General features: G+C 38.3%; 1 protein-coding gene across 1 annotated transcript in view; it reads right to left on the bottom strand.

Moving 5' to 3' along the window:
* Positions 1–2,235: 2,235 nt before the first annotated feature.
* Positions 2,236–27,426, bottom strand: part of TSPAN8 (tetraspanin 8) — a 33,178-nt gene continuing 7,987 nt past the window's right edge. Inside the window, exons 2-8 of the mRNA XM_033221268.1 lie at positions 22,785–22,847; positions 18,313–18,450; positions 16,485–16,559; positions 16,282–16,389; positions 9,822–9,953; positions 6,460–6,543; positions 2,236–2,528 (exon numbers count right to left, since the gene is read on the bottom strand). Of these exons, the coding sequence (XP_033077159.1) occupies positions 2,475–2,528; positions 6,460–6,543; positions 9,822–9,953; positions 16,282–16,389; positions 16,485–16,559; positions 18,313–18,450; positions 22,785–22,847 (654 nt within the window). The 3' untranslated portion in view covers positions 2,236–2,474. The remainder of the gene's footprint in view (positions 2,529–6,459; positions 6,544–9,821; positions 9,954–16,281; positions 16,390–16,484; positions 16,560–18,312; positions 18,451–22,784; positions 22,848–27,426) is intronic.

Below are 27,426 nucleotides of genomic sequence, written 5' to 3'. Positions count from 1 at the left end.
AAAAAAAAAAAAAAAAAAAGTTAATAAAAGCATAGATTTGGGTATTGTTCCTGGAAGATGACATGTACTCAAAGAAGGATAGCTTTTTTTTTTTTTTTTTTTTTTTTTGAGATGGAGTCTCGCTCTGTCACCCAGGCTGGAGTGCAGTGAGGTGATCTCAGCTCACTGCAAGCTCTGCCTCCCGCGTTCAAGCAATTCTCCTGTCTCAGTCTTCTGAGTAGCTGGGACTACAGGCGCCCACCACTAAACCCAGCTAATTTTCTGTGTTTTCAGTAGAGACGGGGTTTCACCGTGTTAGCCAGGATGGTCTCGATCTCCTGACCTTGTGATCCATCCACCTCAGCCTCCCAAAGGGCTGGGATTACAGGTGTGAGCCACCTCACCTAGCCACTATTTTTATCACTAATAGGGAAGCACAGAATAAGGGTGCCTAACCCAGCCCAAAGCTCCCCCAAGTTTCCTACTGCTTGGCTGCCACTCTAATCAGCTTGACAAGAACTACCTTCCATAATATTTCTCTTCCTCAGAAGATGCGACTGAGTCTATTATACTTTTCTAGTATCAGCATACATTAGCACAAGAACTTTAGAAAGGCCAGGTGCGGTGGCTCACACCTGTAATCCCAGCACTTTGGGAGGCCAAGGCAGGAGGATCACAAGGTCAGGAGATCGAGACTATCCTGGCTAACATGGTGAAACCCCATCTCTACTAAAAAATACAAAAAATTAGCTGGGCGTGGTGGTGGGCGCCTGTAGTCCCAGCTACTTGGGAGGCTGAGGCAGGAGAATGGCGTGAATCCGGGAGGCGGAGCTTGCAGTGAGCTGAGATATCCGCTGCACTCCAGCCTGGGCCACAGAGTGAGACTCTGTCTCAAAAAAAAGGAACTTTAGAAAATTTCTTGACAGAATGTATTAAAGGTAAACATATGTATGCAAAGCAGTTCTACTCCTGCATATATAGCCAGAAATGAGTACATATATGTTCCAAATGACATATAAAAGAATGCTTATAGAAGCTTTATTTATAATATGACAAACTGAACACAAACTATATACCCATCAACAGAAGAATGGATATACACATTGTGATATATTCATACACAATGAAATGCTACATAGCTATTAGAATAAACCATAGCTACATGCAACAAATGGTTGATTCTCACACACAAAATGTTGAGCCAAAGAAGCCAGGGTGCACACTTTATTATTCCATTTAGAGAAAATTCATGAACAGGCAAAATGACACAGACTTCTATGTCACAGAAGTCAGAAAAGTGGTTACCTTTAGGGAAGTATTTACAGAGAGGGGCAGTGTATTGGTAAATGTTTATCAACCAGCTCTCCAAAAAAGAAAGAAAAGAAAGAAAAGCCCTGAATTCACAGCATTTGTCGGTATCTATGGCATAAATACTCCGAGCATGGTAGATTTCAAGGTACCAATGTCATGTTACTGAACACAAAGTTGGGAAGAACTTTGTGTACAAAACTTTTGTGTATATGTGTACAATCTGCTCAGCAAGTCGGTGTGAGCCAAATACAGCCCACTACTGAGAGGAGGCATGAAGGAGCATCCTGGTGTGCTAGAAATATTCTGTACCTTCTTTTTTTTTTTTTTGGAGATGGGGGCCTCACTATTATTCAGGCTGGTCTCAAACTCCTGGGGTCAAGAGACCCTACTATCTCAGCTTCCCAAGTAGCTGAGCTTACAGGCATGAGCCACTGTGCCCAACTCTGATCTTAGTCCTTACACAGATGTACACATATTCACAGAGCTATACATTAAGAATTGACTTTATTGTCTATATATTATACTTCTATAAAAAGCAAAAATGTTAAATATTTCTGAGAACTAGAAAGAAAAACATGTTATAACTGTCGTGTCTGAGAGGAAGATCCAGACGGGTACCAGAGAAGCAATGGCTGGGTGTTGGGCACTCAGACCTTTTTGTTCCTACAATAGACATGCAGCAAAAGAGAGATACTGTTAGTAGTTGTGACATAAATAGAAAAGAGATGGTGACTCTTTTACCTGGATCATTTTAGACTTCATTCAATCGTATCACCAATGGTTGATACGTCACATAAAAGAGTATCATTTCTGAAAAACCCCAGATCCACTGTCTTAACTATCTGTGGCCCTGTCAGCTTGGAGATGATTATTCCACTGGGTGGCTCCAGAAGAACATTTTAAGCACTGTACCACCTGAACACAAGGATCAGACATAGAAAAGCACCAACATAAACAGTTACTTTTATTTTGAGTAAAAATACACATTCATATCATTTTCCCTTATATCCCTCAAACCTTAAATATGTTCAATATGTCTAGAAGGTATCTGTGGTCTAGCTAGCTGAGACATTTTAAAAAGACAGCTGCTCCTGACTTATATAGCACTTACATATTTAAATTTACAAAGCCAAAGCAACATTTTAAAGGGGTTTGACTGGCGACAGCTTGACACATCCACAGATTCATTTGTTCCCGATCTGGCAATACAGGACCATAGAAAACACCAAACCCAGTATCTAGAGAACAAAATAAGAGGATTAACGTGGAATTTAAGGGAAAACACTGGACACATTATAAATAAACAGAAAGAACATTATATATGAAAAGATTTTGTATACTGACAGTTTCAATCCTATCTAAGTCATCTCTCTTGGAAAATTAGAGGTTCCAGTGGGACAGAAGAGCACCGCAAACGCTAAGTTTTTTTGTGTTTTAATCAGCATTTTTTAGCTGGCCAATCAGCCTCTATCTAACTGGCCCTATATAACCGCACAGTGGCAGCTGCCACCAGAAGACCCACTCCCTTTCCTGGAACACACACATTCTTCTGCAGAGCGTCTCCTCTGGAGCACTGGGGATCTCAGGTCCCTGGGGGCTAAATAAACGTACTGCTTCCATAAAAAGGTTATTATCATCTGGTTTAAATCATCTGCATAAAAATCAAGGAGTCTAGAATTTTTCCTGCTGTAGTTTTAGGCATTTTCAGGAGGAATACAAAAATGAAGTAACTCTTTTTTTAAAAAAGCTTCTAAACTATGGGGAATAGCTTAATTCAGGAATTTCTTTTGAAGTGAAAAAACACAACTGAAAATCTGGGGCATAATTTCCATCTCAAGTAGCTCTCCCAAGAATGAGGGACCCCAAAATTTGCTCTAATTGGCTCTACAGTTGGTGACTTACACGCTATGTCTTTGACGTAGAAATGATAGACAGGACCTGTGTGCATTACCAATAGAAAGTTTCCTTCCCCACCAGCCCCCTTTGAAGGGAGGATGGAGGAGGGCAAAGTGCCATTTGTGCTGAGTCAACTTAAATGCTTCTACTGTGTTGAGACTTTCTGCTTACTAACACTTCACTGGAAATGTAATTCAAATGAGAACTGCTAACCAATACTTCTTCCTTCTTAAAATGGTTGACACCAATTCTCTGCAAAAGTAATAATTTCCATTCAAAATATTCTACAATTCAAGACTGAAATTTAGTCTTTTTGCCTTGATGCTGATCCTTAAGTCTGTGGGACAAGTATCAAGAAAGAACTTTTTTTAATGGGAAAAAATAATGGGATAAGACAACTGTCATCTTTCACTGCTACATCCTTGAAATAGAAGCCCACCATTTATCAGCAGACTAGACAGTTAATATCACACTTTCTTGCATTTCATTGTCCCTGAAAAAAACATTTATCATTGTTCAAAAAAATTGCACACAATTAAAAGAGATTCGTCATTTTATAATGTATGCCAAGACTCATGATACATTTGCTAAGAGGTATGCAGCAGTCTAAAAACATGTAAAATTATCATTTTTCTTTTAACTGCTTTATTTCTAGGACCTCCTGTTGGGATAACTTCTATCCTACAAAGTGATGGCTCTCAGTGTGTAGTTTTTCTTTTTTTATTAAAGCAAGGAAAGTGCTGATCATTTTTTGTGCTTGTAAGTTGCTATAGTCAAATGAGGAAAGATATGATAGTCTGGTTGTTTTAAGCTAGAATAATGAGAATTCCAAAAATGTCTATAGATAAATTTTTCTTGCAGAATAAGGTATTTTGCATAATTTTTAGCATTCAATGTGAGAAGAATCCCTTAGGTATATAATCTTAACAGAGCTTTGGAAACAAATATTGGCCCATCTCACTAAAACCTATGCCTAAATGTACTAACATAAGGTCTAAATATGGGACAGTCTTTTTTTATATGATTTTTCTGTGGAGATAATCTGAACATATTTTCTGCAGGAAGATATTTGCTTCTGTTTTCTTAAAAGTATTTTTTAGAGGAGATTTTCTGTTTTTGTATCTTTGTGGTTTTTTTTAACTTGAACTTTGGAAACAAAGAAGGGAGATAGGCCAAGTCAAAGAGCAATAGAAAATTTGTACTAATGACTGTAAGATGAGCTATAAAATGCTTTTTTTGGGATACATAATTTATAGACTGGGTATCAGAAGACTTTTCCAATCTACTTTTTGAATAAAGGAAGATGGAATACAAAATGATTTGTTTCCCTTTAAAAGAGGGAGGGTAGGTTTTAGATTGAGGAACTGAACAACAATTTTAAAAAGTTCAGTTACTTGAACCAACTATTTACCATATCTGCAGATAGTCTAGAAATCACAATTAATTTGGTCTAATTCAAAAACGGTTATATTTTATGATAGTACCACAAACACTTCATACCTATAAATTACTGTATAGAATGTTTGTATTAAGCTATTTTTCTCTGAATATGTCTTTAGAAGAACCAATAAAATATTTAAACATGTAATTAATACATGGAATATACCAATTTCATAAAATACTGAAATGCATTAATCTTTTTGTAATCTTATTTTCCACTAGATGCATTTAAATTCTTGAAAATGCCTTTGACTATGACACAAAGTATTTCATCAATCTCCCCAATCAAGTATGTCCTTACTTTTTCTGGTTTTGCTAACTGAGGAGCATCTGTGATTTGAGCTAGTGATAGTCAATTGTCAAAACTTGAGTTTAACATGAAATATAACTCTTATATTAAATATCTCATTTAAAACATGCTGTCTCATACATTTAAATCATTCATTTACAATCACTAATGATTCATTTAAATCATTCATTTTTTACTCATCTTCATGGCCATTATTCCTTATTTCTAAATTAGCATAAACCCAGAATACAAAGCAGAGAAACAAAATACATCTTACAAAATGCAGAATCAAGAGAAATAGACCTAATCCATAGCACTATTTGACTCTGAACATATATCAGACCTAAAGAAAGATAGCCATAACCTACCAACAAAGAATGCTTCATATTTATACCTATTCATTTGGATGACAAGAAAGTAATAACCCACAGTTTAATTTGCTGTTAATAGTCCCTAACCGTTCTCTAATAGTTGCCTGGGAAATTCCACCAGCAAACTAAAGAACCACGTAGGACACCAAATTGCTTCATTCTCAGTTAAAATTTCTTTCTGGCAGTGATGTGGCACGAGTAAGAGGTAGAACATTACCAGAAAGCCCAAGGAGTACCTTGCACAGCATTCCATGAGCATGAAGCACAAGTCACTCAGCTGAGCTAACCAGCTCTCACAGGCATTAACCAGGGAGATACTTCATATTATAAACATTCTTGCTAATGTCCTGGAATAGGATTGTGAGTGAATTTGATCTACTTGATATCAAAATTACCCAAGATCTGGGATGATTCCAAAATGCTTCTCTGAAGCAGTTTTAATTCATATTCTTGGCAAATTTAAGTCATGTGAAAAGTGTCTTTCAGGTTTTTTTTTTTTTTTTTTTTTTTTTTTTTTTAAACATGCCAAGAAAGTTCATTCAGACAAAAATCCTATGTGGGATATTTTTCCAACATCAATAATTAAAGTGATGAAAGTAATATATAAGCCTCAATTTTCCTTGAAAATTTCTCCAAGTGAGTCAACAATACTTAAGCTGAGGATATCAGAGGTAATTACTTCTACTTTTTAGAACTTCTTGGATTTCTCTAGAATGTAATAATAAGTAACAAGAAAACAGCTTCTCACACTCTTGAGTTCAGTTTTTATTTTGTTTCAAAATCAAGATGAGAAATAAGAAATTGTAAAGGTCGCATTTTGCTTTGTTTGGTGCTTTTTCTTCTAACTTTGGAAAATTTTAACCCCTGTGCTAGTTTTCAGTGGGAAGAAGATACCTGGCACTAAGAACTATGTGAAAATTAATTGTATCTTTTTCCCGGTAGAGAGGTCATTCAAAAGCAAGAGTCTCAGCCCTGCTCACTTCCTAAGACAGGAATCTCCTCCTCAGACTCAGGCTGACTGAGGGAGATGATGAGCCTTTAGCATCCAGTGCTTTTCTAAAGCATCTGCGTTTTTTTATGGTTGTTGTGTTTGTTTGTTTACCATCAATATTTCTTAAAATTAATGAACAAGCAAGAGAATAAAAGAGTCAATAATACAAGATTATACTGTACCTCAATAACTGCCAGTCCAAATGCTATTCCAATAACTATTATCAAATTTTTCACCAAGAAGTCTCTTATGGAAGAAATACAGGGCTGTTAAAAAAAAAAAATTAAAAGTTACTTCAGAAAAATTCGACCTTATATTAATCAAAATTTTTATTCTTTTGTTTGACTTTTTACATTGCTAACAAGAAAAACACTTAACAACAAGGAACTGGGTTATTCCTTCCACTCCCTGCTTCACCTTGCTCCAAAAGTTTGTAACTGTTGTGGTTTGTTTATACATTAAAAAGCAACTGAGGAACAAAATTTTGCTTGACTGCCTAATTGATGAATCTAGGGATTAATAATTATAAATGATTTTTCACCAACATATCCTCAAGTGATAGATTTTATAATTTATACTATAAATTTTATAGTTGATAAAGCTATACATTTTATAACATAAAAGTATAAATGATAATTTTATCTTAACTTTATTCATTTTAGAGCTGATACCACCTTGACTAAGGATGTTTTAGGTTTGTAATCTACAACAGAAAGGTTCCTGGTTGAGATTTTAGCTAATAATACTGCAAATTTTCATTTTTAAAACAAGGTATTTTCTTTCTTTCTTTCTTTCTTCTTTTTTTATTTGAGACAGGGTCTCCCTCCAGCACTGAAGCTGAAGTGCAGAGGCGCGATCTTGGCTCACTGCAGCCTTGACTTCCTGGGCTCAAGTGATCCTCCCACCTAAGCCTCCCAAGTAGCTCAGACTGCAGGCATGTGCCACCATGCCTGGCTAATTTTTGTTGTGTTTTGTAGAGACAGGGTTTTGCCATGTTGCCCAGGCTTGTCTTGAACTCCCGGGCTCAAGCAATCCACCCACCTCAGCCTCTGAAAGTGTGGGGATAACAGGCTTGAGGTCACCGCCACCGGAAAAAAAAAACAAGACATTTTCAAAATCCCTTAATATTTATCAGGACTATTTTTATCTTAAAAAGAAAAAACTTACTATGTCTACCATTATGCCATTACTTTAGATAAAAAAGAGAATTTAGGAAGTTGCCTCTCTGCTACATTTTTGAAATGTATACAATCCAGCATGCGTTTTCATGCTTAAAACATTTTGGACTAGACCTAGTAACTTCAAGAATTGTAAATTATGGGAAGAATTTAAAAAATGGAATAAGACCACACAATATAATAGTGTTATTTTTGTACTGCCCTGAAATATATTATCCCTTGGATGGTCATATATATGCAAAGGGCCAACAAAATATTGCTATTTGTTAAATAAAATAAAAGTTCTCCAGAAGGCTAAGTCATCTTTTCCCCTTCATTCCTGACTGTAATGAGTTTCTCCATTCACCTTTAACCCAAAGTGGTAAACATTCAAGGAAATTATTATGTCATTTAGGTTAACGATGACATTAATGATTATATCTACTGAGTCACATTCATTATGTTTCAGGGGTTTTTCTCTTCCTCTTCCCCTAAGATAATAAGGTTATCTGGGCAGAAAGAAGAGAAAAAAAAAGAAACGTGAATTATGGCCATTCCATATTTTTCATTTTACCAGACTTCTTGCAACTTACACATGGCAGATGGAAGTATTTTATGAATTTACAACCTTTCTTTTGGGAAACTGGTGTAGCTATCAGCCTATATTCAGCAGAATTATGTGTGAACTTACCGAAACTATCTAGTAGTGTTTTTAGGATAGTTCCAGGGGTTTTTCAGAATCTGTCTTGAGGAAAAACATCTTTGAGTTGAATTTGAACAGGAGACAAATAGCAATCTGCAATTGAATTTACTGATTTCCTCATTATCCTAAGTGGAAACTATCTTCATTTACATTATATTTATTTCCCCTTTTCCTTGTAAATATTATGTCACTAACATTAGGTAGGGAGGAGGGGAGCAGGGAGAATATAAAACGTAAGAATCAAACTTTTTGTAGTAATATTATTGTGACAAGGAAAAACGCAGTATAACACTGTAGTCTGGTAGATTACTTACTGCGTTATTTTAAATCTTAGAGACATACTTTAAGTATTAATGACAGCAATTCCCCTTCAGGGAAGAGCCTCTTTAATTTTGATAAGATCAGTGAAAAAGATAAATAGTCAAGGAGAGGGTAGTTTCCCCTGAGATACTTTCTACTTCCTTTTATAAATTAATGTCAGTAGCAGTTACTAAATCAAAACAATTCTAGATTGAAAATAATCTTTGGGTATTATAAATATTAAGATTAATTCATTGTGAATTTATAGTGGCTTTTAATGTATCTGCCTCTCAACTAGACTGTAATCTCCTAGAGGATTCAGAGGCATGTCTAACCCTAGCAAGGTTCCGTCTGACATGTAGTAGGCACTGAAGAATAACAGCAAATAAGTGAAATACTAATATCAATTGTAATTTTTGAACACATTTTTTTCTAAGCAGAAGGAACAACTGACGAAGGGACAGATGTCATGTTCTTCATGAAGCCATATCCGGAACCCCACAGACTAAGTGAGATGGGGTCCCATAACACCTTGCACCCATCTCTATCCATGAAATACTAGTAGGCCATTGGATTGAAGTTGCCTAATTATCTTTCTCTCTTCCTTATTTAAGCATCAGCTCCATGAGTACAGACATTGTGCTCTGTTCAGGAATGAATTTCCAGTGACTAGTAGAAGGCTTGGTGCATAGAAGGTGGTCAATAAGTATTTGATGAATTGATCAATAAGAAGAACTAGGACACCCACGAACTGACATTCACAAGTCACATAAATATGACCTCTACAACACATAAAAGATTAACCTGTCTTTTTAAATTGACTTTAAATGTTCAAGGTAACTTCTCAATTGCAGCAATAACTAGGAAAATTGGTAGCTGTCAATAACATAGAGAACCTAAACCCTTAAACGTATTGGGAAGGACTTGGAGTTCTTTTTTTTTTAATTTTGAGAAAGAAGAAACCTCATTTCTTGAAAAAAGGAAATTTGATCAGAAAACAAAAAACATTGACTTTGAAAATTAAAGTGAAAATATTGTTTTCTAGAAGTCATGTTAAAGTAGGAAAAAATAAAGGAGAGTAATGATTAAGATGACCAAAGAGAGGACAAAATAAACTTTTATGTTAGTTTGTACTTTGCCTCCCATTGCAGCAGAATGTTTCTTTGACTATTAAGATTGGACTTAAATGATGCCAACTCATAGAATAAATGAAGTCTATCTGCTTTTATCTTTAAATAAGGATTTTTTTAATTCGGGAAATTTCTGAGATTTTTATATCATGATTCCCATTGTACTTGATACATTTTAATTTTTTGTAGGGACTTTAATTGTGAAAAGAAAGTAACAGAATTGCTTATTTTATCAAATGTGATTTAGTTCTCACCTCTTGGTAAACTAGTTTTCCATTATAGTTGGTGCATGGTCTCTGCGTATCTAGACATTCACATAAGTTGGCATATTGTTGAAAATTATTTCCCCAATCAGCAGCTCCGTTGATCAAACCACAGCATTTAAACTATTTGATAAAGGGTAGAATGAGAAGCAGTCAGTAAGAAGATTAAAAACATTGGCAATACATTAAATTATAATCTTCTGAAATCATTATTAAAATGGTTATTATGCTAAAATACCATGTAAGTCACCTTTCACTTTTCCCTATATAGAAGTAAAAATTAAGGATTTTTTCATTTTGATCTTTACATTAATGATGGAAAAATGGAGTTGCAGACTCAAAAATCTGAAGAAGCTGGGAAGATGAAAAACTCACCTACTAGTTTTTTTGTTTGTTTGTTTGAGATGGAGTCTTGCTCTGTCATCAGGCTGGAGTGCAGTGGCACGATCTTGGCTCACTGCAACCTCCAACTCCCTGGATCAGGCGATTCTCCTACCTCAGCCTCCCGAGTAGCTGAGATTACAGGCATGCACCACCACGCCCAGCTAATTTTTGTATTTTTTGTAAAGACTGGGTTTTACCATGTTGGCCAGGACGGTCTCAATCTCCTGACCTCGTGATCTGCCCACCTCAGACTCCCAAAGTGTTGGGATTACAGGCATGAGCCACCGTGCCCAGCCTCACCTACTAGTTTTTAATGACAAAAGAGAGTCAGATCTATGTAACTTAGATATTGTCAAAAAGGTTTCCAAAGAATTCACAAGAGAGTCAAAGAATTGTTGCTCAAAAGACACGTGAAGTTTTAAAAGTGAAATTTCCACTCCATGATTTCTGATCACTTTTGAAAGAGAGGAGAAAAAAGATGAGAGATATTGCAAAGACCAAAATAGATGCTCAAGGAGCCTCCCATAAGATTGAATTTTATGAACATCTTTAAAATATGGGATGGAACACAAGTGAAAAATCAAGCTCTTAGAATGTCAGGAAAGTTATAGCCCCAGAATAAACTGATTCATGGAAAAAACACTAAAAAAGAGAGGAAGGAGGGTTCATAGCCATGTTTCAGGAAGAAAAACAAGGAAATGATAACCCCAAGAATCAGGGCATGTGGCACATAATATTATTTGATAGGAGAAAGAAAGATAATTATCCCTCATCTTGCTTCCATCTGCTCTATTAGAGGGAAAACACTTCGTGTAGAAATGGGAGGAAAAAAATGGCTGAAAACAACAGAAACAAGACTGAGTGGTTTTCCCAGCTCTGATACATTGCAATGCCAAGATACTGAAAGAATTTTCATTTACCGGGCAGGTAATCATGTTTATTGCCCACATTAATTTAACCTCTGTGTCAAAGTTTGTTCATCTGTAAAATACAGATAATAACAGTTGCTAATAATAACATTTAATTTGCAGAATTATCATAAAGATAAACATGAGAAAATCCATGTAAAGATAAGAACTCCCAGGTTGAAGAAAGCACTCAATAATGCATTTGCTTTTATTGTTTTTGTTTTCATTGTTTGCTGTTGGTGTTGTTTCTGTTATGCTCTTACGGGAACATGATCTGTTCAACATTGTTATCAATGATTTGAATAAATAGAAAAAATATCTTTCCAATTCTGTAGTTTATGTAGAGCTAGGAGTGATGATTAATATGCTGGAGAACAGTCAAATTTCAAAGATAGTTTAAATAACAGAGATAAACTAACAAATTCAACTGAGGCAGATATGAAGTCTTATACTTAGGTCCAAAGACTGAGTTACACAAAAACATTACTCAACAGATGTTTATATGACAGAGAGCTGGAAATGTCAGTTTGTTTCAAGGTCAGTACTAGCAAGGAGGGTGCTCTTGAAACAACCTCCTTTCCTGTTCCCATGGTAGACATGATTGTTTATTCTTTCTGATTACATAATCTTGAGTAGTATTAACTGATACAGATATCCTCTGTCAAATGTAAAGTAAGTTCCACTATAAAATTTATATTCTCACTTACAGATCAGTTCATATTTGGAATATGGTAGACCTCAGGACTCCTTAGGGAGGCATAAAGACATACTCATAGATGAGAGGGTAGAAGTGAGGAAGGTTAAAACTTGTCACGATATCAAGTCACTACATCAGAGATAGGAGCAGTTAAAGAAGAAGCTGGTCAGGACTTGTTGAAAGTGGTGTAACAGCTGGATGAAAAAGGCAGTATGCATGATGATACAACACCTCTAGACAAATAATAATGAGCAAGAATCCAAAAGGGGTGCATTCCATCAGTATGTTGACAGGGAATTTTTGTGGGAAATCCCTGAAATCCAAAGAGAAAGTCACTCAGCATCTGTAGCTTTTGTCAATGTGTTATGGGACCCCAGGTCATCCAGCCAGGGTTTGTGGTGGTAGGATTATTTTCCCAAAGAAGCATAACTTATAAAAGAGGGCATAGTGGAGAAGGAGAAGGAGGAGGAGGAGAGAGGAGGAGGAGGAGGAGGAGAAGAGGAGGAGGAGAAGAGGAGGAGGAGGAGAAGAAGAAGAAGAAGAAGAGGAGGAGGAGGAGGGGGAGGGGGAGGGGGAGGGGGAAGGGGAAGAAGAAGAAGAAGAAGAGGAGGAGGAGGGGGAGGGGGAGGGGGAGGGGGAAGGGGAAGAAGAAGAAGAAGGAGGAGGAGGGGGAGGGGGGGGGGGGGGGAGGGGGGGAGGGGGAGGGGGAGGGGGAAGGGGAAGGAGGAGGAGGAGGAGGAGAAGGAGGAGGAGGAGGGGAGGAGGAGGAGGAGAGGAGGAGGAGGAGAAGAAGAAGAAGGAGAGGAGGAGGAGGAGGGGGAAGAAGAGGAGGAGGAGGAGGAAGAAAGAAGAGGAGAAGGAGGAGGAGAAGAAGAAGAAGGAGGAGGAGAAGAAGGAGAGGAGGAGGGGGAAGAAGGAGGAGGAGGGAGAGGAGGAGGATGCAGAGGGAAGAGGAGGAAGAGGAGGAGGAGAAGAAGAAGAAGAAGGAGGAGGAGAGGAGGAGAAGGAGGAGGAGGGGAGGAAGAAGAAGAAGAAGAAGGAGGAGGAGGAGGAGGAGGGGGGGGGGGGGGAGGGGGGGAGGGGGAAGGGGAAGAAGAAGAAGAAGAAGAAGGAGGAGGAGGAGGGGGAGGGGGAGGGGGGAGGGGGAAGGGGAAGAAGAGAAGAAGAAGGAGGAGGAGGGAGGGGGGAGGGGGAGGGGGGAGGGGGAAGGGGAAGGAGGAGGAGGAAGAAAGAAGAGGAGAAGGAGGGAGAGGAAGAAGAAGAAGAAGGGGGAGGGGGAGGGGGAGGGGGAAGAAGAGGAGGAGGAGAAGGAGGAGGAGAAGAAGAAGAAGGAGGAGGAGAAGAAGGAGAGGAGGAGGGGGAAGAAGGAGGAGGAGGGAGAGGAGGAGGATGCAGAGGGAAGAGGAGGAAGAGGAGGAGGAGAAAGAAGAAGAAGAAGGAGGAGGAGAGGAGGAGAAGGAGGAGGAGGAGGAGGAAGAAGAAGAAGAAGAAGGAGGAGGAGGAGGGGGAGGGGGGGGGGGGGGAGGGGGGGAGGGGGAAGGGGAAGAAGAAGAAGAAGAAGAAGGAGGAGGAGGAGGGGGAGGGGGAGGGGGGAGGGGGAAGGGGAAGAAGAGAAGAAGAAGGAGGAGGAGGGAGGGGGGAGGGGGAGGGGGGAGGGGGAAGGGGAAGGAGGAGGAGGAAGAAAGAAGAGGAGAAGGAGGGAGAGGAAGAAGAAGAAGAAGGGGGAGGGGAGGGGGAGGGGGAAGAAGAGGAGGAGGAGAAGGAGGGAGGAGAAAGAAGAAGAAGGAGGAGGAGAAGAAGGAGAGGAGGAGGGGGAAGAAGGAGGAGGAGGGAGAGGAGGAGGATGCAGAGGGAAGAGGAGGAAGAGGAGGAGGAGAAAGAAGAAGAAGAAGGACGAGGAGGAGGAGGAGAAGGAGGGACAAGAAGGGACAGCAGGAGGAGAACAGGAGGAGGAAGAAAAAGAATCAGCAGAAGAAGCAGGAGAAAGAAGGGGAGATGGAGGAGAAGAAGAAAAGGAAGAAGGAGAAGGAGGAGGAGAAGGACGAGAAGGAGAAGGAAAGAAGGAGAAGAAGGAGAAGAAGAAGACTCATAACGGACATTTGAATAAATATAGTCCTACGAACACAAGGAACTTCAGCCATAGGATTTCTTTACAAGACCAGGAGCACTTCAGGAGAACATGCTACAACAAACAGAACATTTAGAAACCCAGGACTGGCACGGAGACCTTGAATCCAGGGAGGTGTGCAGCAGATGTTACACAGGACCCAAACCAGAGGCTCAGTGATTATCTCTAGTATATTTTGTCCTAGGTCAACACCTTGGGACGGGTCTGGGATGCTCAGCCCCACCCAGCAGAGGTACTGAGGCTACATAAATTCTTCCTGCTTTCAGCCTGTTATAAGCTGGGCTCTAGAGTAAGAATGATCCTGGAAAGGAGAGAATCAAAGGATGCAACCAGGGGGAGCTAGGAAAAGCACATCAGAAAGGAAGTTAAACAGGGACTGACCCATATCAGGTTTCAGCTTTTGGAAATGATGCTTTAAGCAGAATTTTTACAAGCTGGCGTCTATCCAAATAGGAACTAGTGAATGCTCTGGGGGAGAAAGAAAAGACATCTGATAAACAGTTCGAGAAACCAAGGATGTTTCCACTTGAAAAGCAAGGATTTTAGGAGTCGAACAATAGCCATTCTCAAAGAAAAATCTATCATATATAAAAGCATCAATAATTTTTTTTCCTCTGAAACTCTGGAAAAACTAGTACTAAATAATGTAAATCCTAGGGAGGCAGATTTTGTTTCAAATTAAGAAATAACATACTAATCATCAGACTTGTATATAAGCGGGATGGGCAAAAATTAGTAAACTTTCACCTCTTTACTATTTCATTTGAGGGTAGATGACCATAAATATAAAATATGTTTATCAGTGAGAAGTCAGATTAAGTGACCTATAAAATTCAGGCCTCTCCTAAGATTCTGTGAATTTCCATGACATGCATATATTCAGAAGGAAAAAGCAGTAAGCTCACTCCAAGGATGGAAATTGACGCAAAGGCAGGAAGGCAGAATTGTTCAAGGGACCCTGAGTACACAAACCTGGCTAGACTAGAGTTTACTCTTTAGAGAGCAGTACTTAGTAAAGTTAAAATATCAGGTAGGAGCCAGAAAGTAGAAGACCTTCAATGCTCACCCATATTTTGATTTTAAAGAAAAAAGGAGGGGATAGTATACTGATTTAAAAAATAATAGACTTGTCAGACAGATCTGGGTTCAAATTCCAACCCATCACTTGGTAGCTATTAGACCTCCCTAAATCCCAATCTCCTTATCTGTAAAATACGGTTAATGAAGATAATGATATTACCCATCCTTAGGGTTGTTGTGGGTATTAAATGAGCTACTGGATATAAAACCTGGTACATAGTAGCAATTAATGTTAGCTATTACCATTTTTATGAGACAGAGAAGTGGTGGAGGCTGAGAAAGAGAAAAAGAGAGGTTGGACATGGTTGCTCACGCTTGTAATCCCAGCACTTTGGGAGGCCAAGGCAGGAGGATCACTTGAGGTCAGGAATCTGAGACCAGTCTAGGCAACATAGTAAGACCCCTCTCTCTACAAAAATGATAATAATTTTTAAAAAGGTAGCCAGGCATGGTGATGCGTGCTTGTGGTCCTAGCTACTCAGGAACCTGAGGTGGGAAGATTTCTTGAGTCCTGGTGGTTGAAATTGCAGTGAGCTATGATTGTACTACTGCACTCCAGGCTGAGTGACACAGCAAGACCCTGTCCTCAATATAATTAATTATTTTTTAAAAAGAAGAGAGAGAGGCTATGTGCGGTGGCTCACCCCTGTAATCCCAGCACTTTGGGAGGCTAAGGCGGGTGGATCGCTTGAGGTCAGGAGTTCAAGACCAACCTCACCAACATGGTGAAACCCTGTCTCTACTAAAAATACAAAAAATGAGCTGGGTGTGGTGGCACATGCCTGTAGTCTTAGATACTCAGGAGGCTGAGGCAGGAGAATCACCCGGCAGGCAGAGGTTGCAGTGAGCCAAGATTGCACCACTTCACTCCAGCCTGGGTGACAGAGCGAGACTGTCTCAAAAAAAAAAAAAAAAAAGGAGAGAGAGAAAGAGAGGAGATTCCCAGACCTACTATCCTTTTAAATAGTAAATGGAAAATATTAAAACTGTTATTCATTTGACTCATTTGAGGCTTAACCTGTCATAAATATATCTTCTTAATGTCTGTCCTTCAAAACTGCTTCAGAACTTTGTATGAAGTGAGAAAGTAATTACAAATATCTTAGATATTTCTTATCGCATGGCGACAGAATAATCAATCAAAATCTGCAAAATGGAGACACTTTTCAATCTTTAAGGAATATGTGTTAAAAACTAAACAAACACAGAAGAACTATGTCCAACTCTTTAAAATGAACAACGAATTCTAATTACCTCTTTTTGAAACGCAACCATGGCTTGCTGGAATTGTTTTGCACTTTCCTCTGTGGTGCTCAAACGCTTTGTGTTTTCACGGAGAGTTTCATTGATAATGCGATCAGACTGAAAATTGAAAAGTAGTTTACATTATTCATGCCACAAGGTAGTATTTCAATTTTTCAAACTTTTTCAAAATTTTCAAACATCCGTACACACACCTCAGATTTGAAAACAGCTCCTAGGATACCTGCCGCCACCTGCAGAAGCAGGATCAGAAGCAAGCCTATGAAAAACTGAAGAAGAGGAAAAGAAATACACATTATCCTCAGTGCATTCAGTAACATCTGGGGGCATTTTGGCACAGCACTTCTCTCTACAGCTGGGACTATATCACAGTGAGAGTGTCAGTCACACTCTTCATTTATTCCACTTTTTACATCAAGCTGAAAATTTTGGGTTCTTTACTAATCAGAAAACTTTGATCCAGAGACTGATCGAGGAAAGTGGTTCAGGCAAAAAATTATCAAAACAACTATTGGTATCTGTATGATACTGACTAGAGGGAAGTCTGAAAACTGAGATGAATTTATTTGAATGTTATTTTACTCCTTCCCTTTCTTCATCAAACACAACCTCACACAAACTCAGAACTGGCTTTGAAACAGCATCTCCACTACTATCAGAATCATCTGGCATCTTGTTACATATATAGATTCCTGAAATCGGCCTCAGATACACTGAATCATAATTTAGAAGGATGCAGCCAAAAGACAATTAGTTTTTTTAAAAACAAGCTCCTTGAGTAATTAAAATCTTCAATGGCAAATGAGGCCTTGCTTTTCAAAAAGCAATCAGTAGGAATGTTATTAGAGTCCCTTTAAAACTCTGTCTCTATCATCCCTCACAATAATCAAACAGTTTTAAGCATTTTTCTCAGGTACTGATATAATCCTTACTTTATTAGAGGAATAAGTTTAGATTAGATCTGATAAACTTTTTTTTTTTTTTTTTGAGACGGAGTCTTGCTCTGCCGCCCAGGCTGGAGTGCAGTGGCCGGATCTCAGCTCACTGCAAGCTCCGCCTCCCGGGTTCACGCCATTCTCCTGTCTCAGCCTCCTGAGTAGCTGGGACTACAGGCGCCCGCCTCGACGCCCGGCTAGTTTTTTGTATTTTTTTTTTTTAGTAGAGACGGGGTTTCACCGTGTTAGCCAGGATGGTCTCCATCTCCTGACCTCGTGATCCGCCCGTCTTGGCCTCCCAAAGTGCTGGGATTACAGGCTTGAGCCACCGCGCCCGGCAGATCTGATAAACTTTTACGCCACATTTGTATCTGCTAAACACTTGATTTTTTCCGAATATTTTAACTATATCCATTTTCTACTGTATATGTTAAAAATGAATGCTTGTGAATTATCCAAAACCATTTATCCTCCTCGATGTTCTCTAAGAGACAATTCTGATTATCTCATTCATTTAAACTTTTTTTTTTTAGCATGGCACGTAAAACACCTATGATTTTACCACAACCCACACTTGGATTCATCTTCCACCATTTGCTGGAAACAGTCAGGCTTCTCAGTTCCCAAACACACCAGTTTTCCAGAAAGCTTTTCCTACCCTCACTCATACAAATACCTTATTCACTTCTGCCCTGGTTTGAAAGTCCCATCCCCTGGCTTGCCCTTTGTTTCTGAGGCCACTCCCACTGTAGCTATTTGCTTACTTATTAATCACCCCTAGTAGGTTCTAAAGGTCTTATGTATTATTTAGCATAATATCTGACACACAGAGGTATGGCAGTAATGTTGAATGAGTGAATGAATGAATCGATGAATGATTACAATTTGTCTCCTCTCAGAGTATCCTCCAGTTTCTAAGCCAAACTAAGCCAAATCTAAGCCAGATCAGCTTACACACTCAAACCTTCTAAAGAGAAGTTGGAGGTAGAGTTTCATCAATCATGGTATTTTTTAACAGACAATAGGGATGGGAGAGAATTCTCTGGAGTCTGAAGGTTGGACACTGGGATTTGTTTAGAGAACTCACCAACAGAAGCATGCAGCGACTTTCTTTTATAGCACCGCAGCATCCCAGGAAGCCCAGAATCATGATGATGGCACCTACAGCAATCAATATGTTCACAGCAACATAGGAGCTAGAGCTTAAATCTGTAGAATTTAAAACCTGAAGTAAAAAAGAGATTAATGGCAGAAAATGCTTTTCCTTGAAGTTGATTTTGCTCATTCAACAAATATCCATTGAGTGCCTACTATGTGTCAAGTCCTGTGCCAGGACCCTGAAATACATCAGTAATCTTAAAAAGTACAAATCTTTGCCCTCATGGAGCTCACATTCTATTGAAGTGCTATTTGCCCAAATAATGTTTCCAATCTTATATTTTTCTAAAATGATATGTTGAAAGCTGGGTAGAAGAAATGTAATAGGTTTTTTTAAACCCTATTTTAAAAAGCTTAGGACAGTTACTTTTACTCTTCTTGATGTAATCTTTGGTTCACATATCTTGTGTATTCTACATAATGTATCATTATAAAGCATGTGTTCTTATGGTTTTTAATTCTTTAAAAAGTTCAAGTTCTTAAACTACTGATAGACACAACAATATAAATGAATTTCAGAGTCATTATGCTGAGCTAAAGAAGCCACAGAAAAAAGTGAATACTGTATGATTCCATTTCTATAAAGTTCAAGCATTCGCAAAACTATGGTTATAAAAATCAAAGCAGTGCTTGACTTTGAGCAAGGCAGAAGGGAAAATAAGAGTTAACTGAAAAGGGACATGAGGGAACTTCCATGGGTTAATAAAAACACTTTGTATCTTCATTAAAAAGAAATCCAGTTCCTGATATTTTATATCAATTTTATCTCTTTGTTCCCAAAAGCCATAGTCCATAAAGTCATCTAGAAACTCTTTATTTTGACTGTTAGTTAATGAGATATGAGAGGGAAAAAATCCTAGGGTTCTTTATAGTGGGTGGGTTACCCATCAGGCATAATTCAGTTCTCCCAACAACACACACATACTTGTCTTCACCACCCTCATAACACCTAGCCTCAGTCTACCTCTTGTCCTCGATATGTGGATTTATCCAGAAGTAAATCACAATGAAAAAGTAAAGCCTTGTGCATGTGTTATGCATAAGTCCTATATGTAGCCCATTTGTTTTCTATAACCTCTATCTACTAGGCTCTCTCTACATAGAGCACTAGTTCCTAGACAAACTCGAAACCTCTGCCTCCCAGAATGGGCTATATAGCATGGAGGTCAGCTCCCTTAAGAGTCAATACCAAAATCACTGCTATGCTTTAATGATATTTTTGTTTTTCAAGGCTTTTTAATCCTACTTATTACCTAGAGAAAACTTTTATTCAACAACCAACAGGAACGAATGTGCTAAAGTTATAAAAGCATTAAAACAAATTATCTATATTTTGTCAAGGTCCTAATAAATATGGAACAGTCACCCAACCTACTGGGCTCCAGTTTCCCCATTTATAGAAGGGAATTGGGTCAACCTCTGTGATAGCTAGGCCTCCTTTGTCTCTCAAAAGTCTATGCCTACATATAATGTTTCAATTTACATATTTTGAAAGCTTGGTTAAGTCCTAAAGATTTTTGTTTGTTTGTTTTTATTGTTTTCTTATTAATATTAGAGCTAAAAAATCAGTTTTGTTAATAAACAGGCATGACATTGGAATAAAAATAAATGTGACAAAAATAGAAGCATTAGGAAACTAGCTCTACGGACTTACTGCTAAATATTGCTTCACTAGAATATTGTGGCCAGTACAGGCGAACCCTGTGAGAGGATGAAAGCCTCGCTACCTGGGTTATCAGAACTTAGAGAAGATACCCCAGACATACAAATAATAGTTCAAATATCTACACGTGAGGCCAAGATAGCGTGACCAGCACTTGTGCAGCAGGTAGTGAAAGACTTCTACGAGGCTAACCTGGGCAGGGTGACCCACTGCCAGAGACTAGCCAGAAAGCAGTGTATTGACTGTCTAGTGGTCATTGTTCCAATTCCAGCCCAACAAGTGGTTATTCTTATTCAAGAATGAAGTGGAAATCTGAGTTCTGATATTTGCACCAGGGGAGGGACAGCAGGGTTTGAAAAGCTGTCTTGAATGAACACTGTGTCCCTGTGTGTCTTAGGACAAGGGGAGAATTTCAAGACAGAGAAATTCAGCTGGGCCTGAAAGATGAGGACTCAGGAATCCTCTTTGGATCAGAAGGGACCTCCTGGGACAAGGATGGCTGCCCATGTGCTTTTCCTCATGGTGTTAAGTTTATCCTGAGGTAGAAAAAAGGGTCCCTATGAGACACTTCAGCAGAAAGATCTGTCATTCCCCTAACATCCTTCTTTTCTGTGTTTATGTTCATGTTTTTCCTTCTAAAATAGCTACCTCTGTTTTTTCACTAATAAAAAATTCAGCTCTTTTCTTAGTCTTGATTCTTTGTCACTGGCTTGAGATAAATACAAACCAAGCCAATTTTATATAAGTCAAGCTGGTTAATGTTGTCCTGGTAGACACTGGCTTTTGTTCAGGGTGACAGGCTGATGAAGCGTGAGTCAAAATGTAACTAAAGATGCTGTCTAACTCTATTAATTCATTCTCATCCCCAGATGTGGAGTAGCACCCTCTCAAGGACAACAGTTCCCCTTTAATACATCCAATATGTACAATTTTTTAACAGACTAAACACCAAATTTGTTTACTAGAAGCACTGGAAAGGAAAGAAAATATCAACAGGAAGTAAAATAATAAAATAAAATAAATTGCAGGCTGCACACACATCTTGAAGGGCCAAAGCACCCTGTAAGTAGGTGACTGTTAATCTCTGTGCTTAATTATGAGTCCCAAAGTCAGACTTCAGATTCTACAGGATGGAAATTCTGCACATCTTCAAATGCTCCTCTTGGACTCAAACACCAGAGCTCCAGGCCATCAGGAAGTCACAATTCCAGTTATCAGTAGAAAACAATCAGTGAAATCCTGATGGACTAGGATGTTACTAAAAAGCTGCCACACCCATCTCCCACCCAATTTCTTCACCATGGTGAGGCACAGAATGTAGAAGCCACTAATTGCCACTGTGATTCTCCGGGCTTTCTAAAGACAGAAAGCAAATTTTAAAAGGAAAAGAACAACAGGAGAGAGAGAAAAAACAAAACAAAACAAAAAAACAGAGATAGAGTGAGAAAGAAGTTTTCAGAAAAGCCACTCACTGTAGCAAAGGAAACAGAGCAGACGTTAATTCCCTTTTCATCTTTCTTTCCACTAGGCCGTGTTCAAAGACATCTAGCTGCACCATGATATAATATGTTTTAGTAGAAAATACATTGTCTTAATTGCTGGCTTAATAATCTCTCAGTAATTATCAGCTTGGAATCAAAGTTCTTCTCAGAGAGGAGAAACTCTCTTTATGTGGGCAAATACCTTAAAAAGGCTCTAGCAATAGAAGAGGTGATCCTTTAGTGGCAAGAGCCCAGAAAACAAAGAACAAATAAATGGCTCTGAATGTGTTAGAATAATAATTTGTGGGGATGGAGCCCCAGAATAGAAGAGGGGAGAGAAAAGAATAAAAGCACGGGAGCCAGGAAATGGTGCCAGGGTGGCATTATGTTCCATAAAACTGACAGAACAATCCCCGCACACTTGCCCCCTCCCTCTTCCTGCAACTCTTCCCACATTTGGGATACTGTGGCATGGAACAGATACCACACATATGGAGTCCAATAGCTGGAGCCAGAATTAACCAAACGAAATACACTTCCTCCAGTCCTGTAGATCTGGGTAAGAGCTTTGGCACTGGGAACGGAATGGTGTGTGGGGGAGGAAAATGGGTCATGTTAATCTTACACATATAGCAAAAATCTGGACATCCCCAGAGAATTACTGAGTTACACTGAGTTAGATCAGCCACTACTGGCAAGCGGTTACCTTCACTGCCAGTTGCCACAGGTAAATAACAAGTACCCTTGTACCTTGTTGCCTTTAAAATACAGATTCAAATTATTCTTCTCCAAGAAAACTTCTCATCTTCTTTCCTTTTAGACCAACCACATTGGGATCAATTAAATTATTGTCAATACCTTCTATTATAAAAACTGTTCTTCTTGGTGAGAAGGAGAGGTGGCCTATATCCTCAATATAGGCCTTAAACAAATGGTGGCCTTAAACAAATAGTAAAAGGAGGAAAATTTCCACTTTGGCGCCTTCCCACCTGCATCTCACTGAATGTTTTTGAATTTTTTGAATAACACCTCCTCCATTCTCTAGAAAGATTTTTCCACAACTAGCACAGTGCCAGCTACATAGTAATTTTGATGGATTGAATTAAATTATAAAATCACGTAACAGCATAAGTGATTACATGAAGTAGTTGAGAGAAACACTTTAGACATGTTTATTACTATTATTGTCATAACTTTCATTATTATAAATGAAATAAACTACACTGGGGAAAGGGTGACTTGTTTTTGCATACTTACCTCTTGAGAGTCACTGCTTACTCGTACCCATATTGCTAATGCTAGGATCAAGATACCACATAGCTGCAGAAAAAAACAAAACAAAAAAAGAATACAATTAGGATCATATGAAACTCTGATTCCATACCCTCTCATCTATCCGGTGACAGTAGTTTATCATTGACTATACTATCACAACCTGGAAGACATACATGAGGCATATTCATGTACAGATCATTGTTGAAATTGCAATTTGTAAGTTTGATGAGAATAATTCTATTTCTCATCCACAACTCACTCATAGGTCTATGGACAAGAAGTTATTTCCATTAGGCCTGGAAAGATTATTTTTCCATGTAACTCTAGCCTTGTGTTTCTGCTAGATTGTAGCATACAAAAGAAAAGTCACAACAGTTTAAAGATAAAATATCTTTATCATGCCTCTGGGTTTGTTTGTGAGAAGCTATGTTGGACCAGGAGAAAAGGGAATGATTGAATAGTCACCATTCATTTAAGATTCGAGAGGAAGGGAGAAGTTGGGATAGACCGGAAAAAGTAAAACATTTGACAAGATGTGCAGTTAAGCAACAAGGCTACACAATAATCAACAGTTTTTGAACCCAAAAAACTATCTTAAAAACAAGCTCTTTTAGGTGGTAAAGTTTACTCAGAGAGAAGGAACAATGAAAGACAGAACTTAAAGTCTTAAATTCCTTTAATGACTTTACCAGATTATTTAATTTGGACCAATGCCAACACAATAAAATGTAAAACACATTTTACTTTAGTGTAAGGCAAACTCTTGTCATTCAGGGTTTTTAAAAAAAGTTATGCATTGTGGTTTCAAAAACAAAAATCAAAGATCTATTATTAGATAGAATGTTAAGAGCTGGCCTGGTAACATACCAGACACAGCAGGTCTTGGAGGACTTAGTAGACAATTCTGACCTTGCTGTGCTCCAACAGACAAATGTCCTTGGAGCATCACTGCTTTCATGCATGGTTGAGACATATGCCTAGAACCCCCAGACAGCACTTTTAATGGCTTCTCATTGAGTTTGCAGGGGAAATAGAGTCAAGGGCTCTGTTAAGGACTAGGAAGCACAATGAGTAGTGGAGTAACCATAGACTCTGTGCTCCCTAAAAGACCTGAAAATCATCTAGGTCTAAACCCCTCATTTTGAATGGAGAAATTGGAATCCTGGGTGCTAATTATCATATCATGAAAATGTGGAACAATTCCTAACCAACCCGCCCTTACAAGATACTTCAACTCCTACAAAATAACGAATGCAATTAAAAACCAAACCTCTTTAACCACCAAATAACCTACGCAATTATCTCATACACACACATAAACACACATACACCATAAAATACAAATGATTAAAAAACACAGCTTTTGTGTTTGAAAATTTTCCTTACTTCTTTAACCCTGAGATTTACAGCATCCTTTCACTAAATTCTAATTTCATTTGCAAACGAATACAAATGCTCATTTTAGCAGTTTTTTGTTAAACAGTTTGTGAATGATAATTTATGTCAAATGATAATGAGACCCTCTGGGATTTTCAGTAATTTCATACCAACTGAATTTGTTGTTTGTTGTTTAGTTTGTTCACTGATTATCTTCTTTCTTTTTCTTTTTCACAGGCAGATTCATAATGATTGGCTTAACAGTCATTCTGGCCTTTAGTTGTAACTAATGAACCTTATAGCTATTATGAGTAGCATTCTTTCCTGATATTTGTTAAACTATCAATGAAAAAACTTTAAGAATTCTTAGTAAGAGCTTAGTAAGAACTCACTGCGATATTTTTTAAAACTTTAACTTTTTTGTTTGTGTATTACTATTTACTTTTTCAAGGTATTTAGACATCAAATCATTCACAAATCGTATTAAATCAATCATATCTGCCCCTCAGACAGCAACTTTTAGTCTTTTTTTTTTTGAGACGGAGTCTCGCTCTGTCGCCCAGGCTGGAGTGCAGCGGCCGGATCTCAGCTCACTGCAAGCTCCGCCTCCCGGGTTCACGCCATTCTCCTGCCTCAGCCTCCCAAGCAGCTGGGACTACAGGTGCCCACCACCACGCCCGGCTAGTTTTTTGTATTTTTTAGTAGAGACGGGGTTTCACTGTGTTAGCCAGGATGGTCTCGATCTCCTGACCTCGTGATCCGCCCATCTCGGCTCTCAGCCACTGAAAGTTTTCTGTAACATTAACATTTAAAAGAAAGAGTACCCAACTGTTCCAGAAGTAAAAAATATTTTGCCCAACTAATCTTCAGAATTAGACAATCTTTTTCAGGAACTTTGAAGCTGGCCAAAGTATCATTTCCATCCCTAACTCTACCTTTTCTTCAAACTTCATTTCAAAAATGAAACAAATGTTTAGAGTATATCATTCTCATCTGAGTGGAGACATTCCCATGTAAACATCAGTCTAATATCATGAAATTATTCATAACTTTGTTGAATGACTTTAAAAGTAAATTTATTTTCTATCAAGAATGACCATCCTAGAGCCATGAATAATACTGAACTATTTCATCCCATTATTAAAAGATTGACCATTATAATGGTTCTTTGAGCCCTTTACCAAGTTTAGCTTTTAGGGTTTTTCCCCTAATGTTTTTATACTATTTTAAAGAATTGAAAGTATAAATTAATAAATAAATGCCTGCTCTCTACTTTCTGTTGATAACATTATAAAAGTAAAGTGGGTTAGTATCGTGATTCCAGGACCCTGCAGAACTGACTAGGCCTACTTTTCCCTGCTTCTGGTTTCTCTTTGAAGAGAATCACTGTGGTTTTCATTCAGCTTTCACAGAACAGCCATCATTTTATGGAATTTTGATGCAATATGTCTGAACCAGCATCCTAAGAAATTAGGCAATTTTGATATTTGCTTACAACGGACTGAATTGTGTCTCCACAAAATTCATACGTTGAAGCCCTAACCTCCGGTGTGACTGTTTTTGATGATAGGCTTTTAGAAGATAATGAAGATTAAATGAGGTCATGAAGATGGGGTTCTAATCTGATAGAACTGGTGACCTTATAGGAGAGATATCTTTCTCTCTCCACTCACACCCAGGGAAAGAACATGTGAGAAACATGAGATGGCCACAGAATGAGGGTCCTCACCAGAAACTCAATTGGCCGGCACCTTAATCTTAGCCTTCCTAGTTTCCAGAACTATAAGAAAATTAATTTCTGTGGTTTAAGCCACCCAGACTACAGTATTTTGTTATGACAGCCCAAGCAGATGACTAAGAACAGGCAGACGCTGAAGAACATAAAATATCAGGGAAAAAAAGGAGGGGAGGGGGGAAGATACCACCCAGAACAAAAATAAATGGTAGAATGTTGATTTGTCCCCTTCTCTAATAATGTGTCTCCAATCATCCCTACTCCTTCCCTCCAAATTCTATCCTTTTATTTGGGTGTTTATTGAAGTATGTTTGGAGAATGCTGAAAATGCTGTGTGAGGAGGAAGAGTGGATTTTGAATTACATCATAATTGGTCCCAAAATGGACACCTTTTAGATAAGCTTAAGAAACTCTTCCTGTGCTGCTCCTGAGAGGATAAAAAAGAATAAGAAAATATGCAAGTGGATAATTACAAAATTTGTTTTTATGATAACCACAGAACACTAGAGGCGACTCCACGATGACAGGGAGCAAGGATTCCGAAAGCCCTAACATACTAGGACTGTACTGCTGCTGCTACTGTTATTGTTCATTTTCAAGTCTCTTCTTTTACTAAACATTTATTTTAAAGTCTTAGTTCAATTGCATTGTGGTAAGAAAGTGCAGACTGTAGGATTGTTACTTTTGAGTTTTTTTGCATTTCCTTCATCAATTTCTAAAGATTCAGAGATACTAGAAAAGACAACAAAGTCTCAAGAGGCTACAAAGTTTATTAGAAATTTATTAAATATACTTTATTCATTAAATCACTTAGATCTCCTGTATCCATGTTTTTTCTTGTCCTTCCTGAGTTATCAAAAACTGAGAGGCGGGTTGTATTAAGCTGCATTAGTGGAGTTTGCATTTACTATTCTGTATCTCTAACAGTGTTTCCTCCATATAATCTAATAAACGCTATTTAGTGTAATCAGTCTTGGGCTTTAGCACAGAGTAAATGTCACTAAACTGCTATTTTCTATTACATCTCTTTCCAAATATCCTCCCAATTTACATTTGAGATAATAAAAAAATAACTATCAAGACACGTGACTTCTTTATTTCCAGACCTAAAATGGTAAGCCATTTAACCATGATTTTCCCATGCTTCAACTATCCATTTTTACTTATACCTTAATCATTTTGGATACGTTTCAGTCAATTTTACAGTGTGAATACCCAAAGATCTCTTTCTCTCTTATTCATTTGTGAAAGGCTCTGAATACTCAGCAGACATTGCTCCACTGTCTTCTGACTTTCAGGGTTAAACAGGAGAAGAATATCACCAGCCTTATTTGCTTATGCATTATTTGCTTGTTTTCTTTTTTGTCAGTTGTACCTAGACATTTGTAAGATGTTTATTTATCTTTTAACTAAATTAGTAGTTTTCTTAATATTTATTTAGGCATAGATGTCTTCTTTCATTGGGGTAGAACAGGCACTTGCCATCTGCATACAGGTATGTTTTCAGCTCCA

This window comes from Trachypithecus francoisi, unplaced genomic scaffold, assembly GCF_009764315.1.
Source record: "Trachypithecus francoisi isolate TF-2019V2 unplaced genomic scaffold, Tfra_2.0 Lachesis_group11, whole genome shotgun sequence".
Taxonomy (NCBI): domain Eukaryota; kingdom Metazoa; phylum Chordata; class Mammalia; order Primates; family Cercopithecidae; genus Trachypithecus; species Trachypithecus francoisi.
This window is presented reverse-complemented; position numbering and strand designations above follow the sequence as displayed.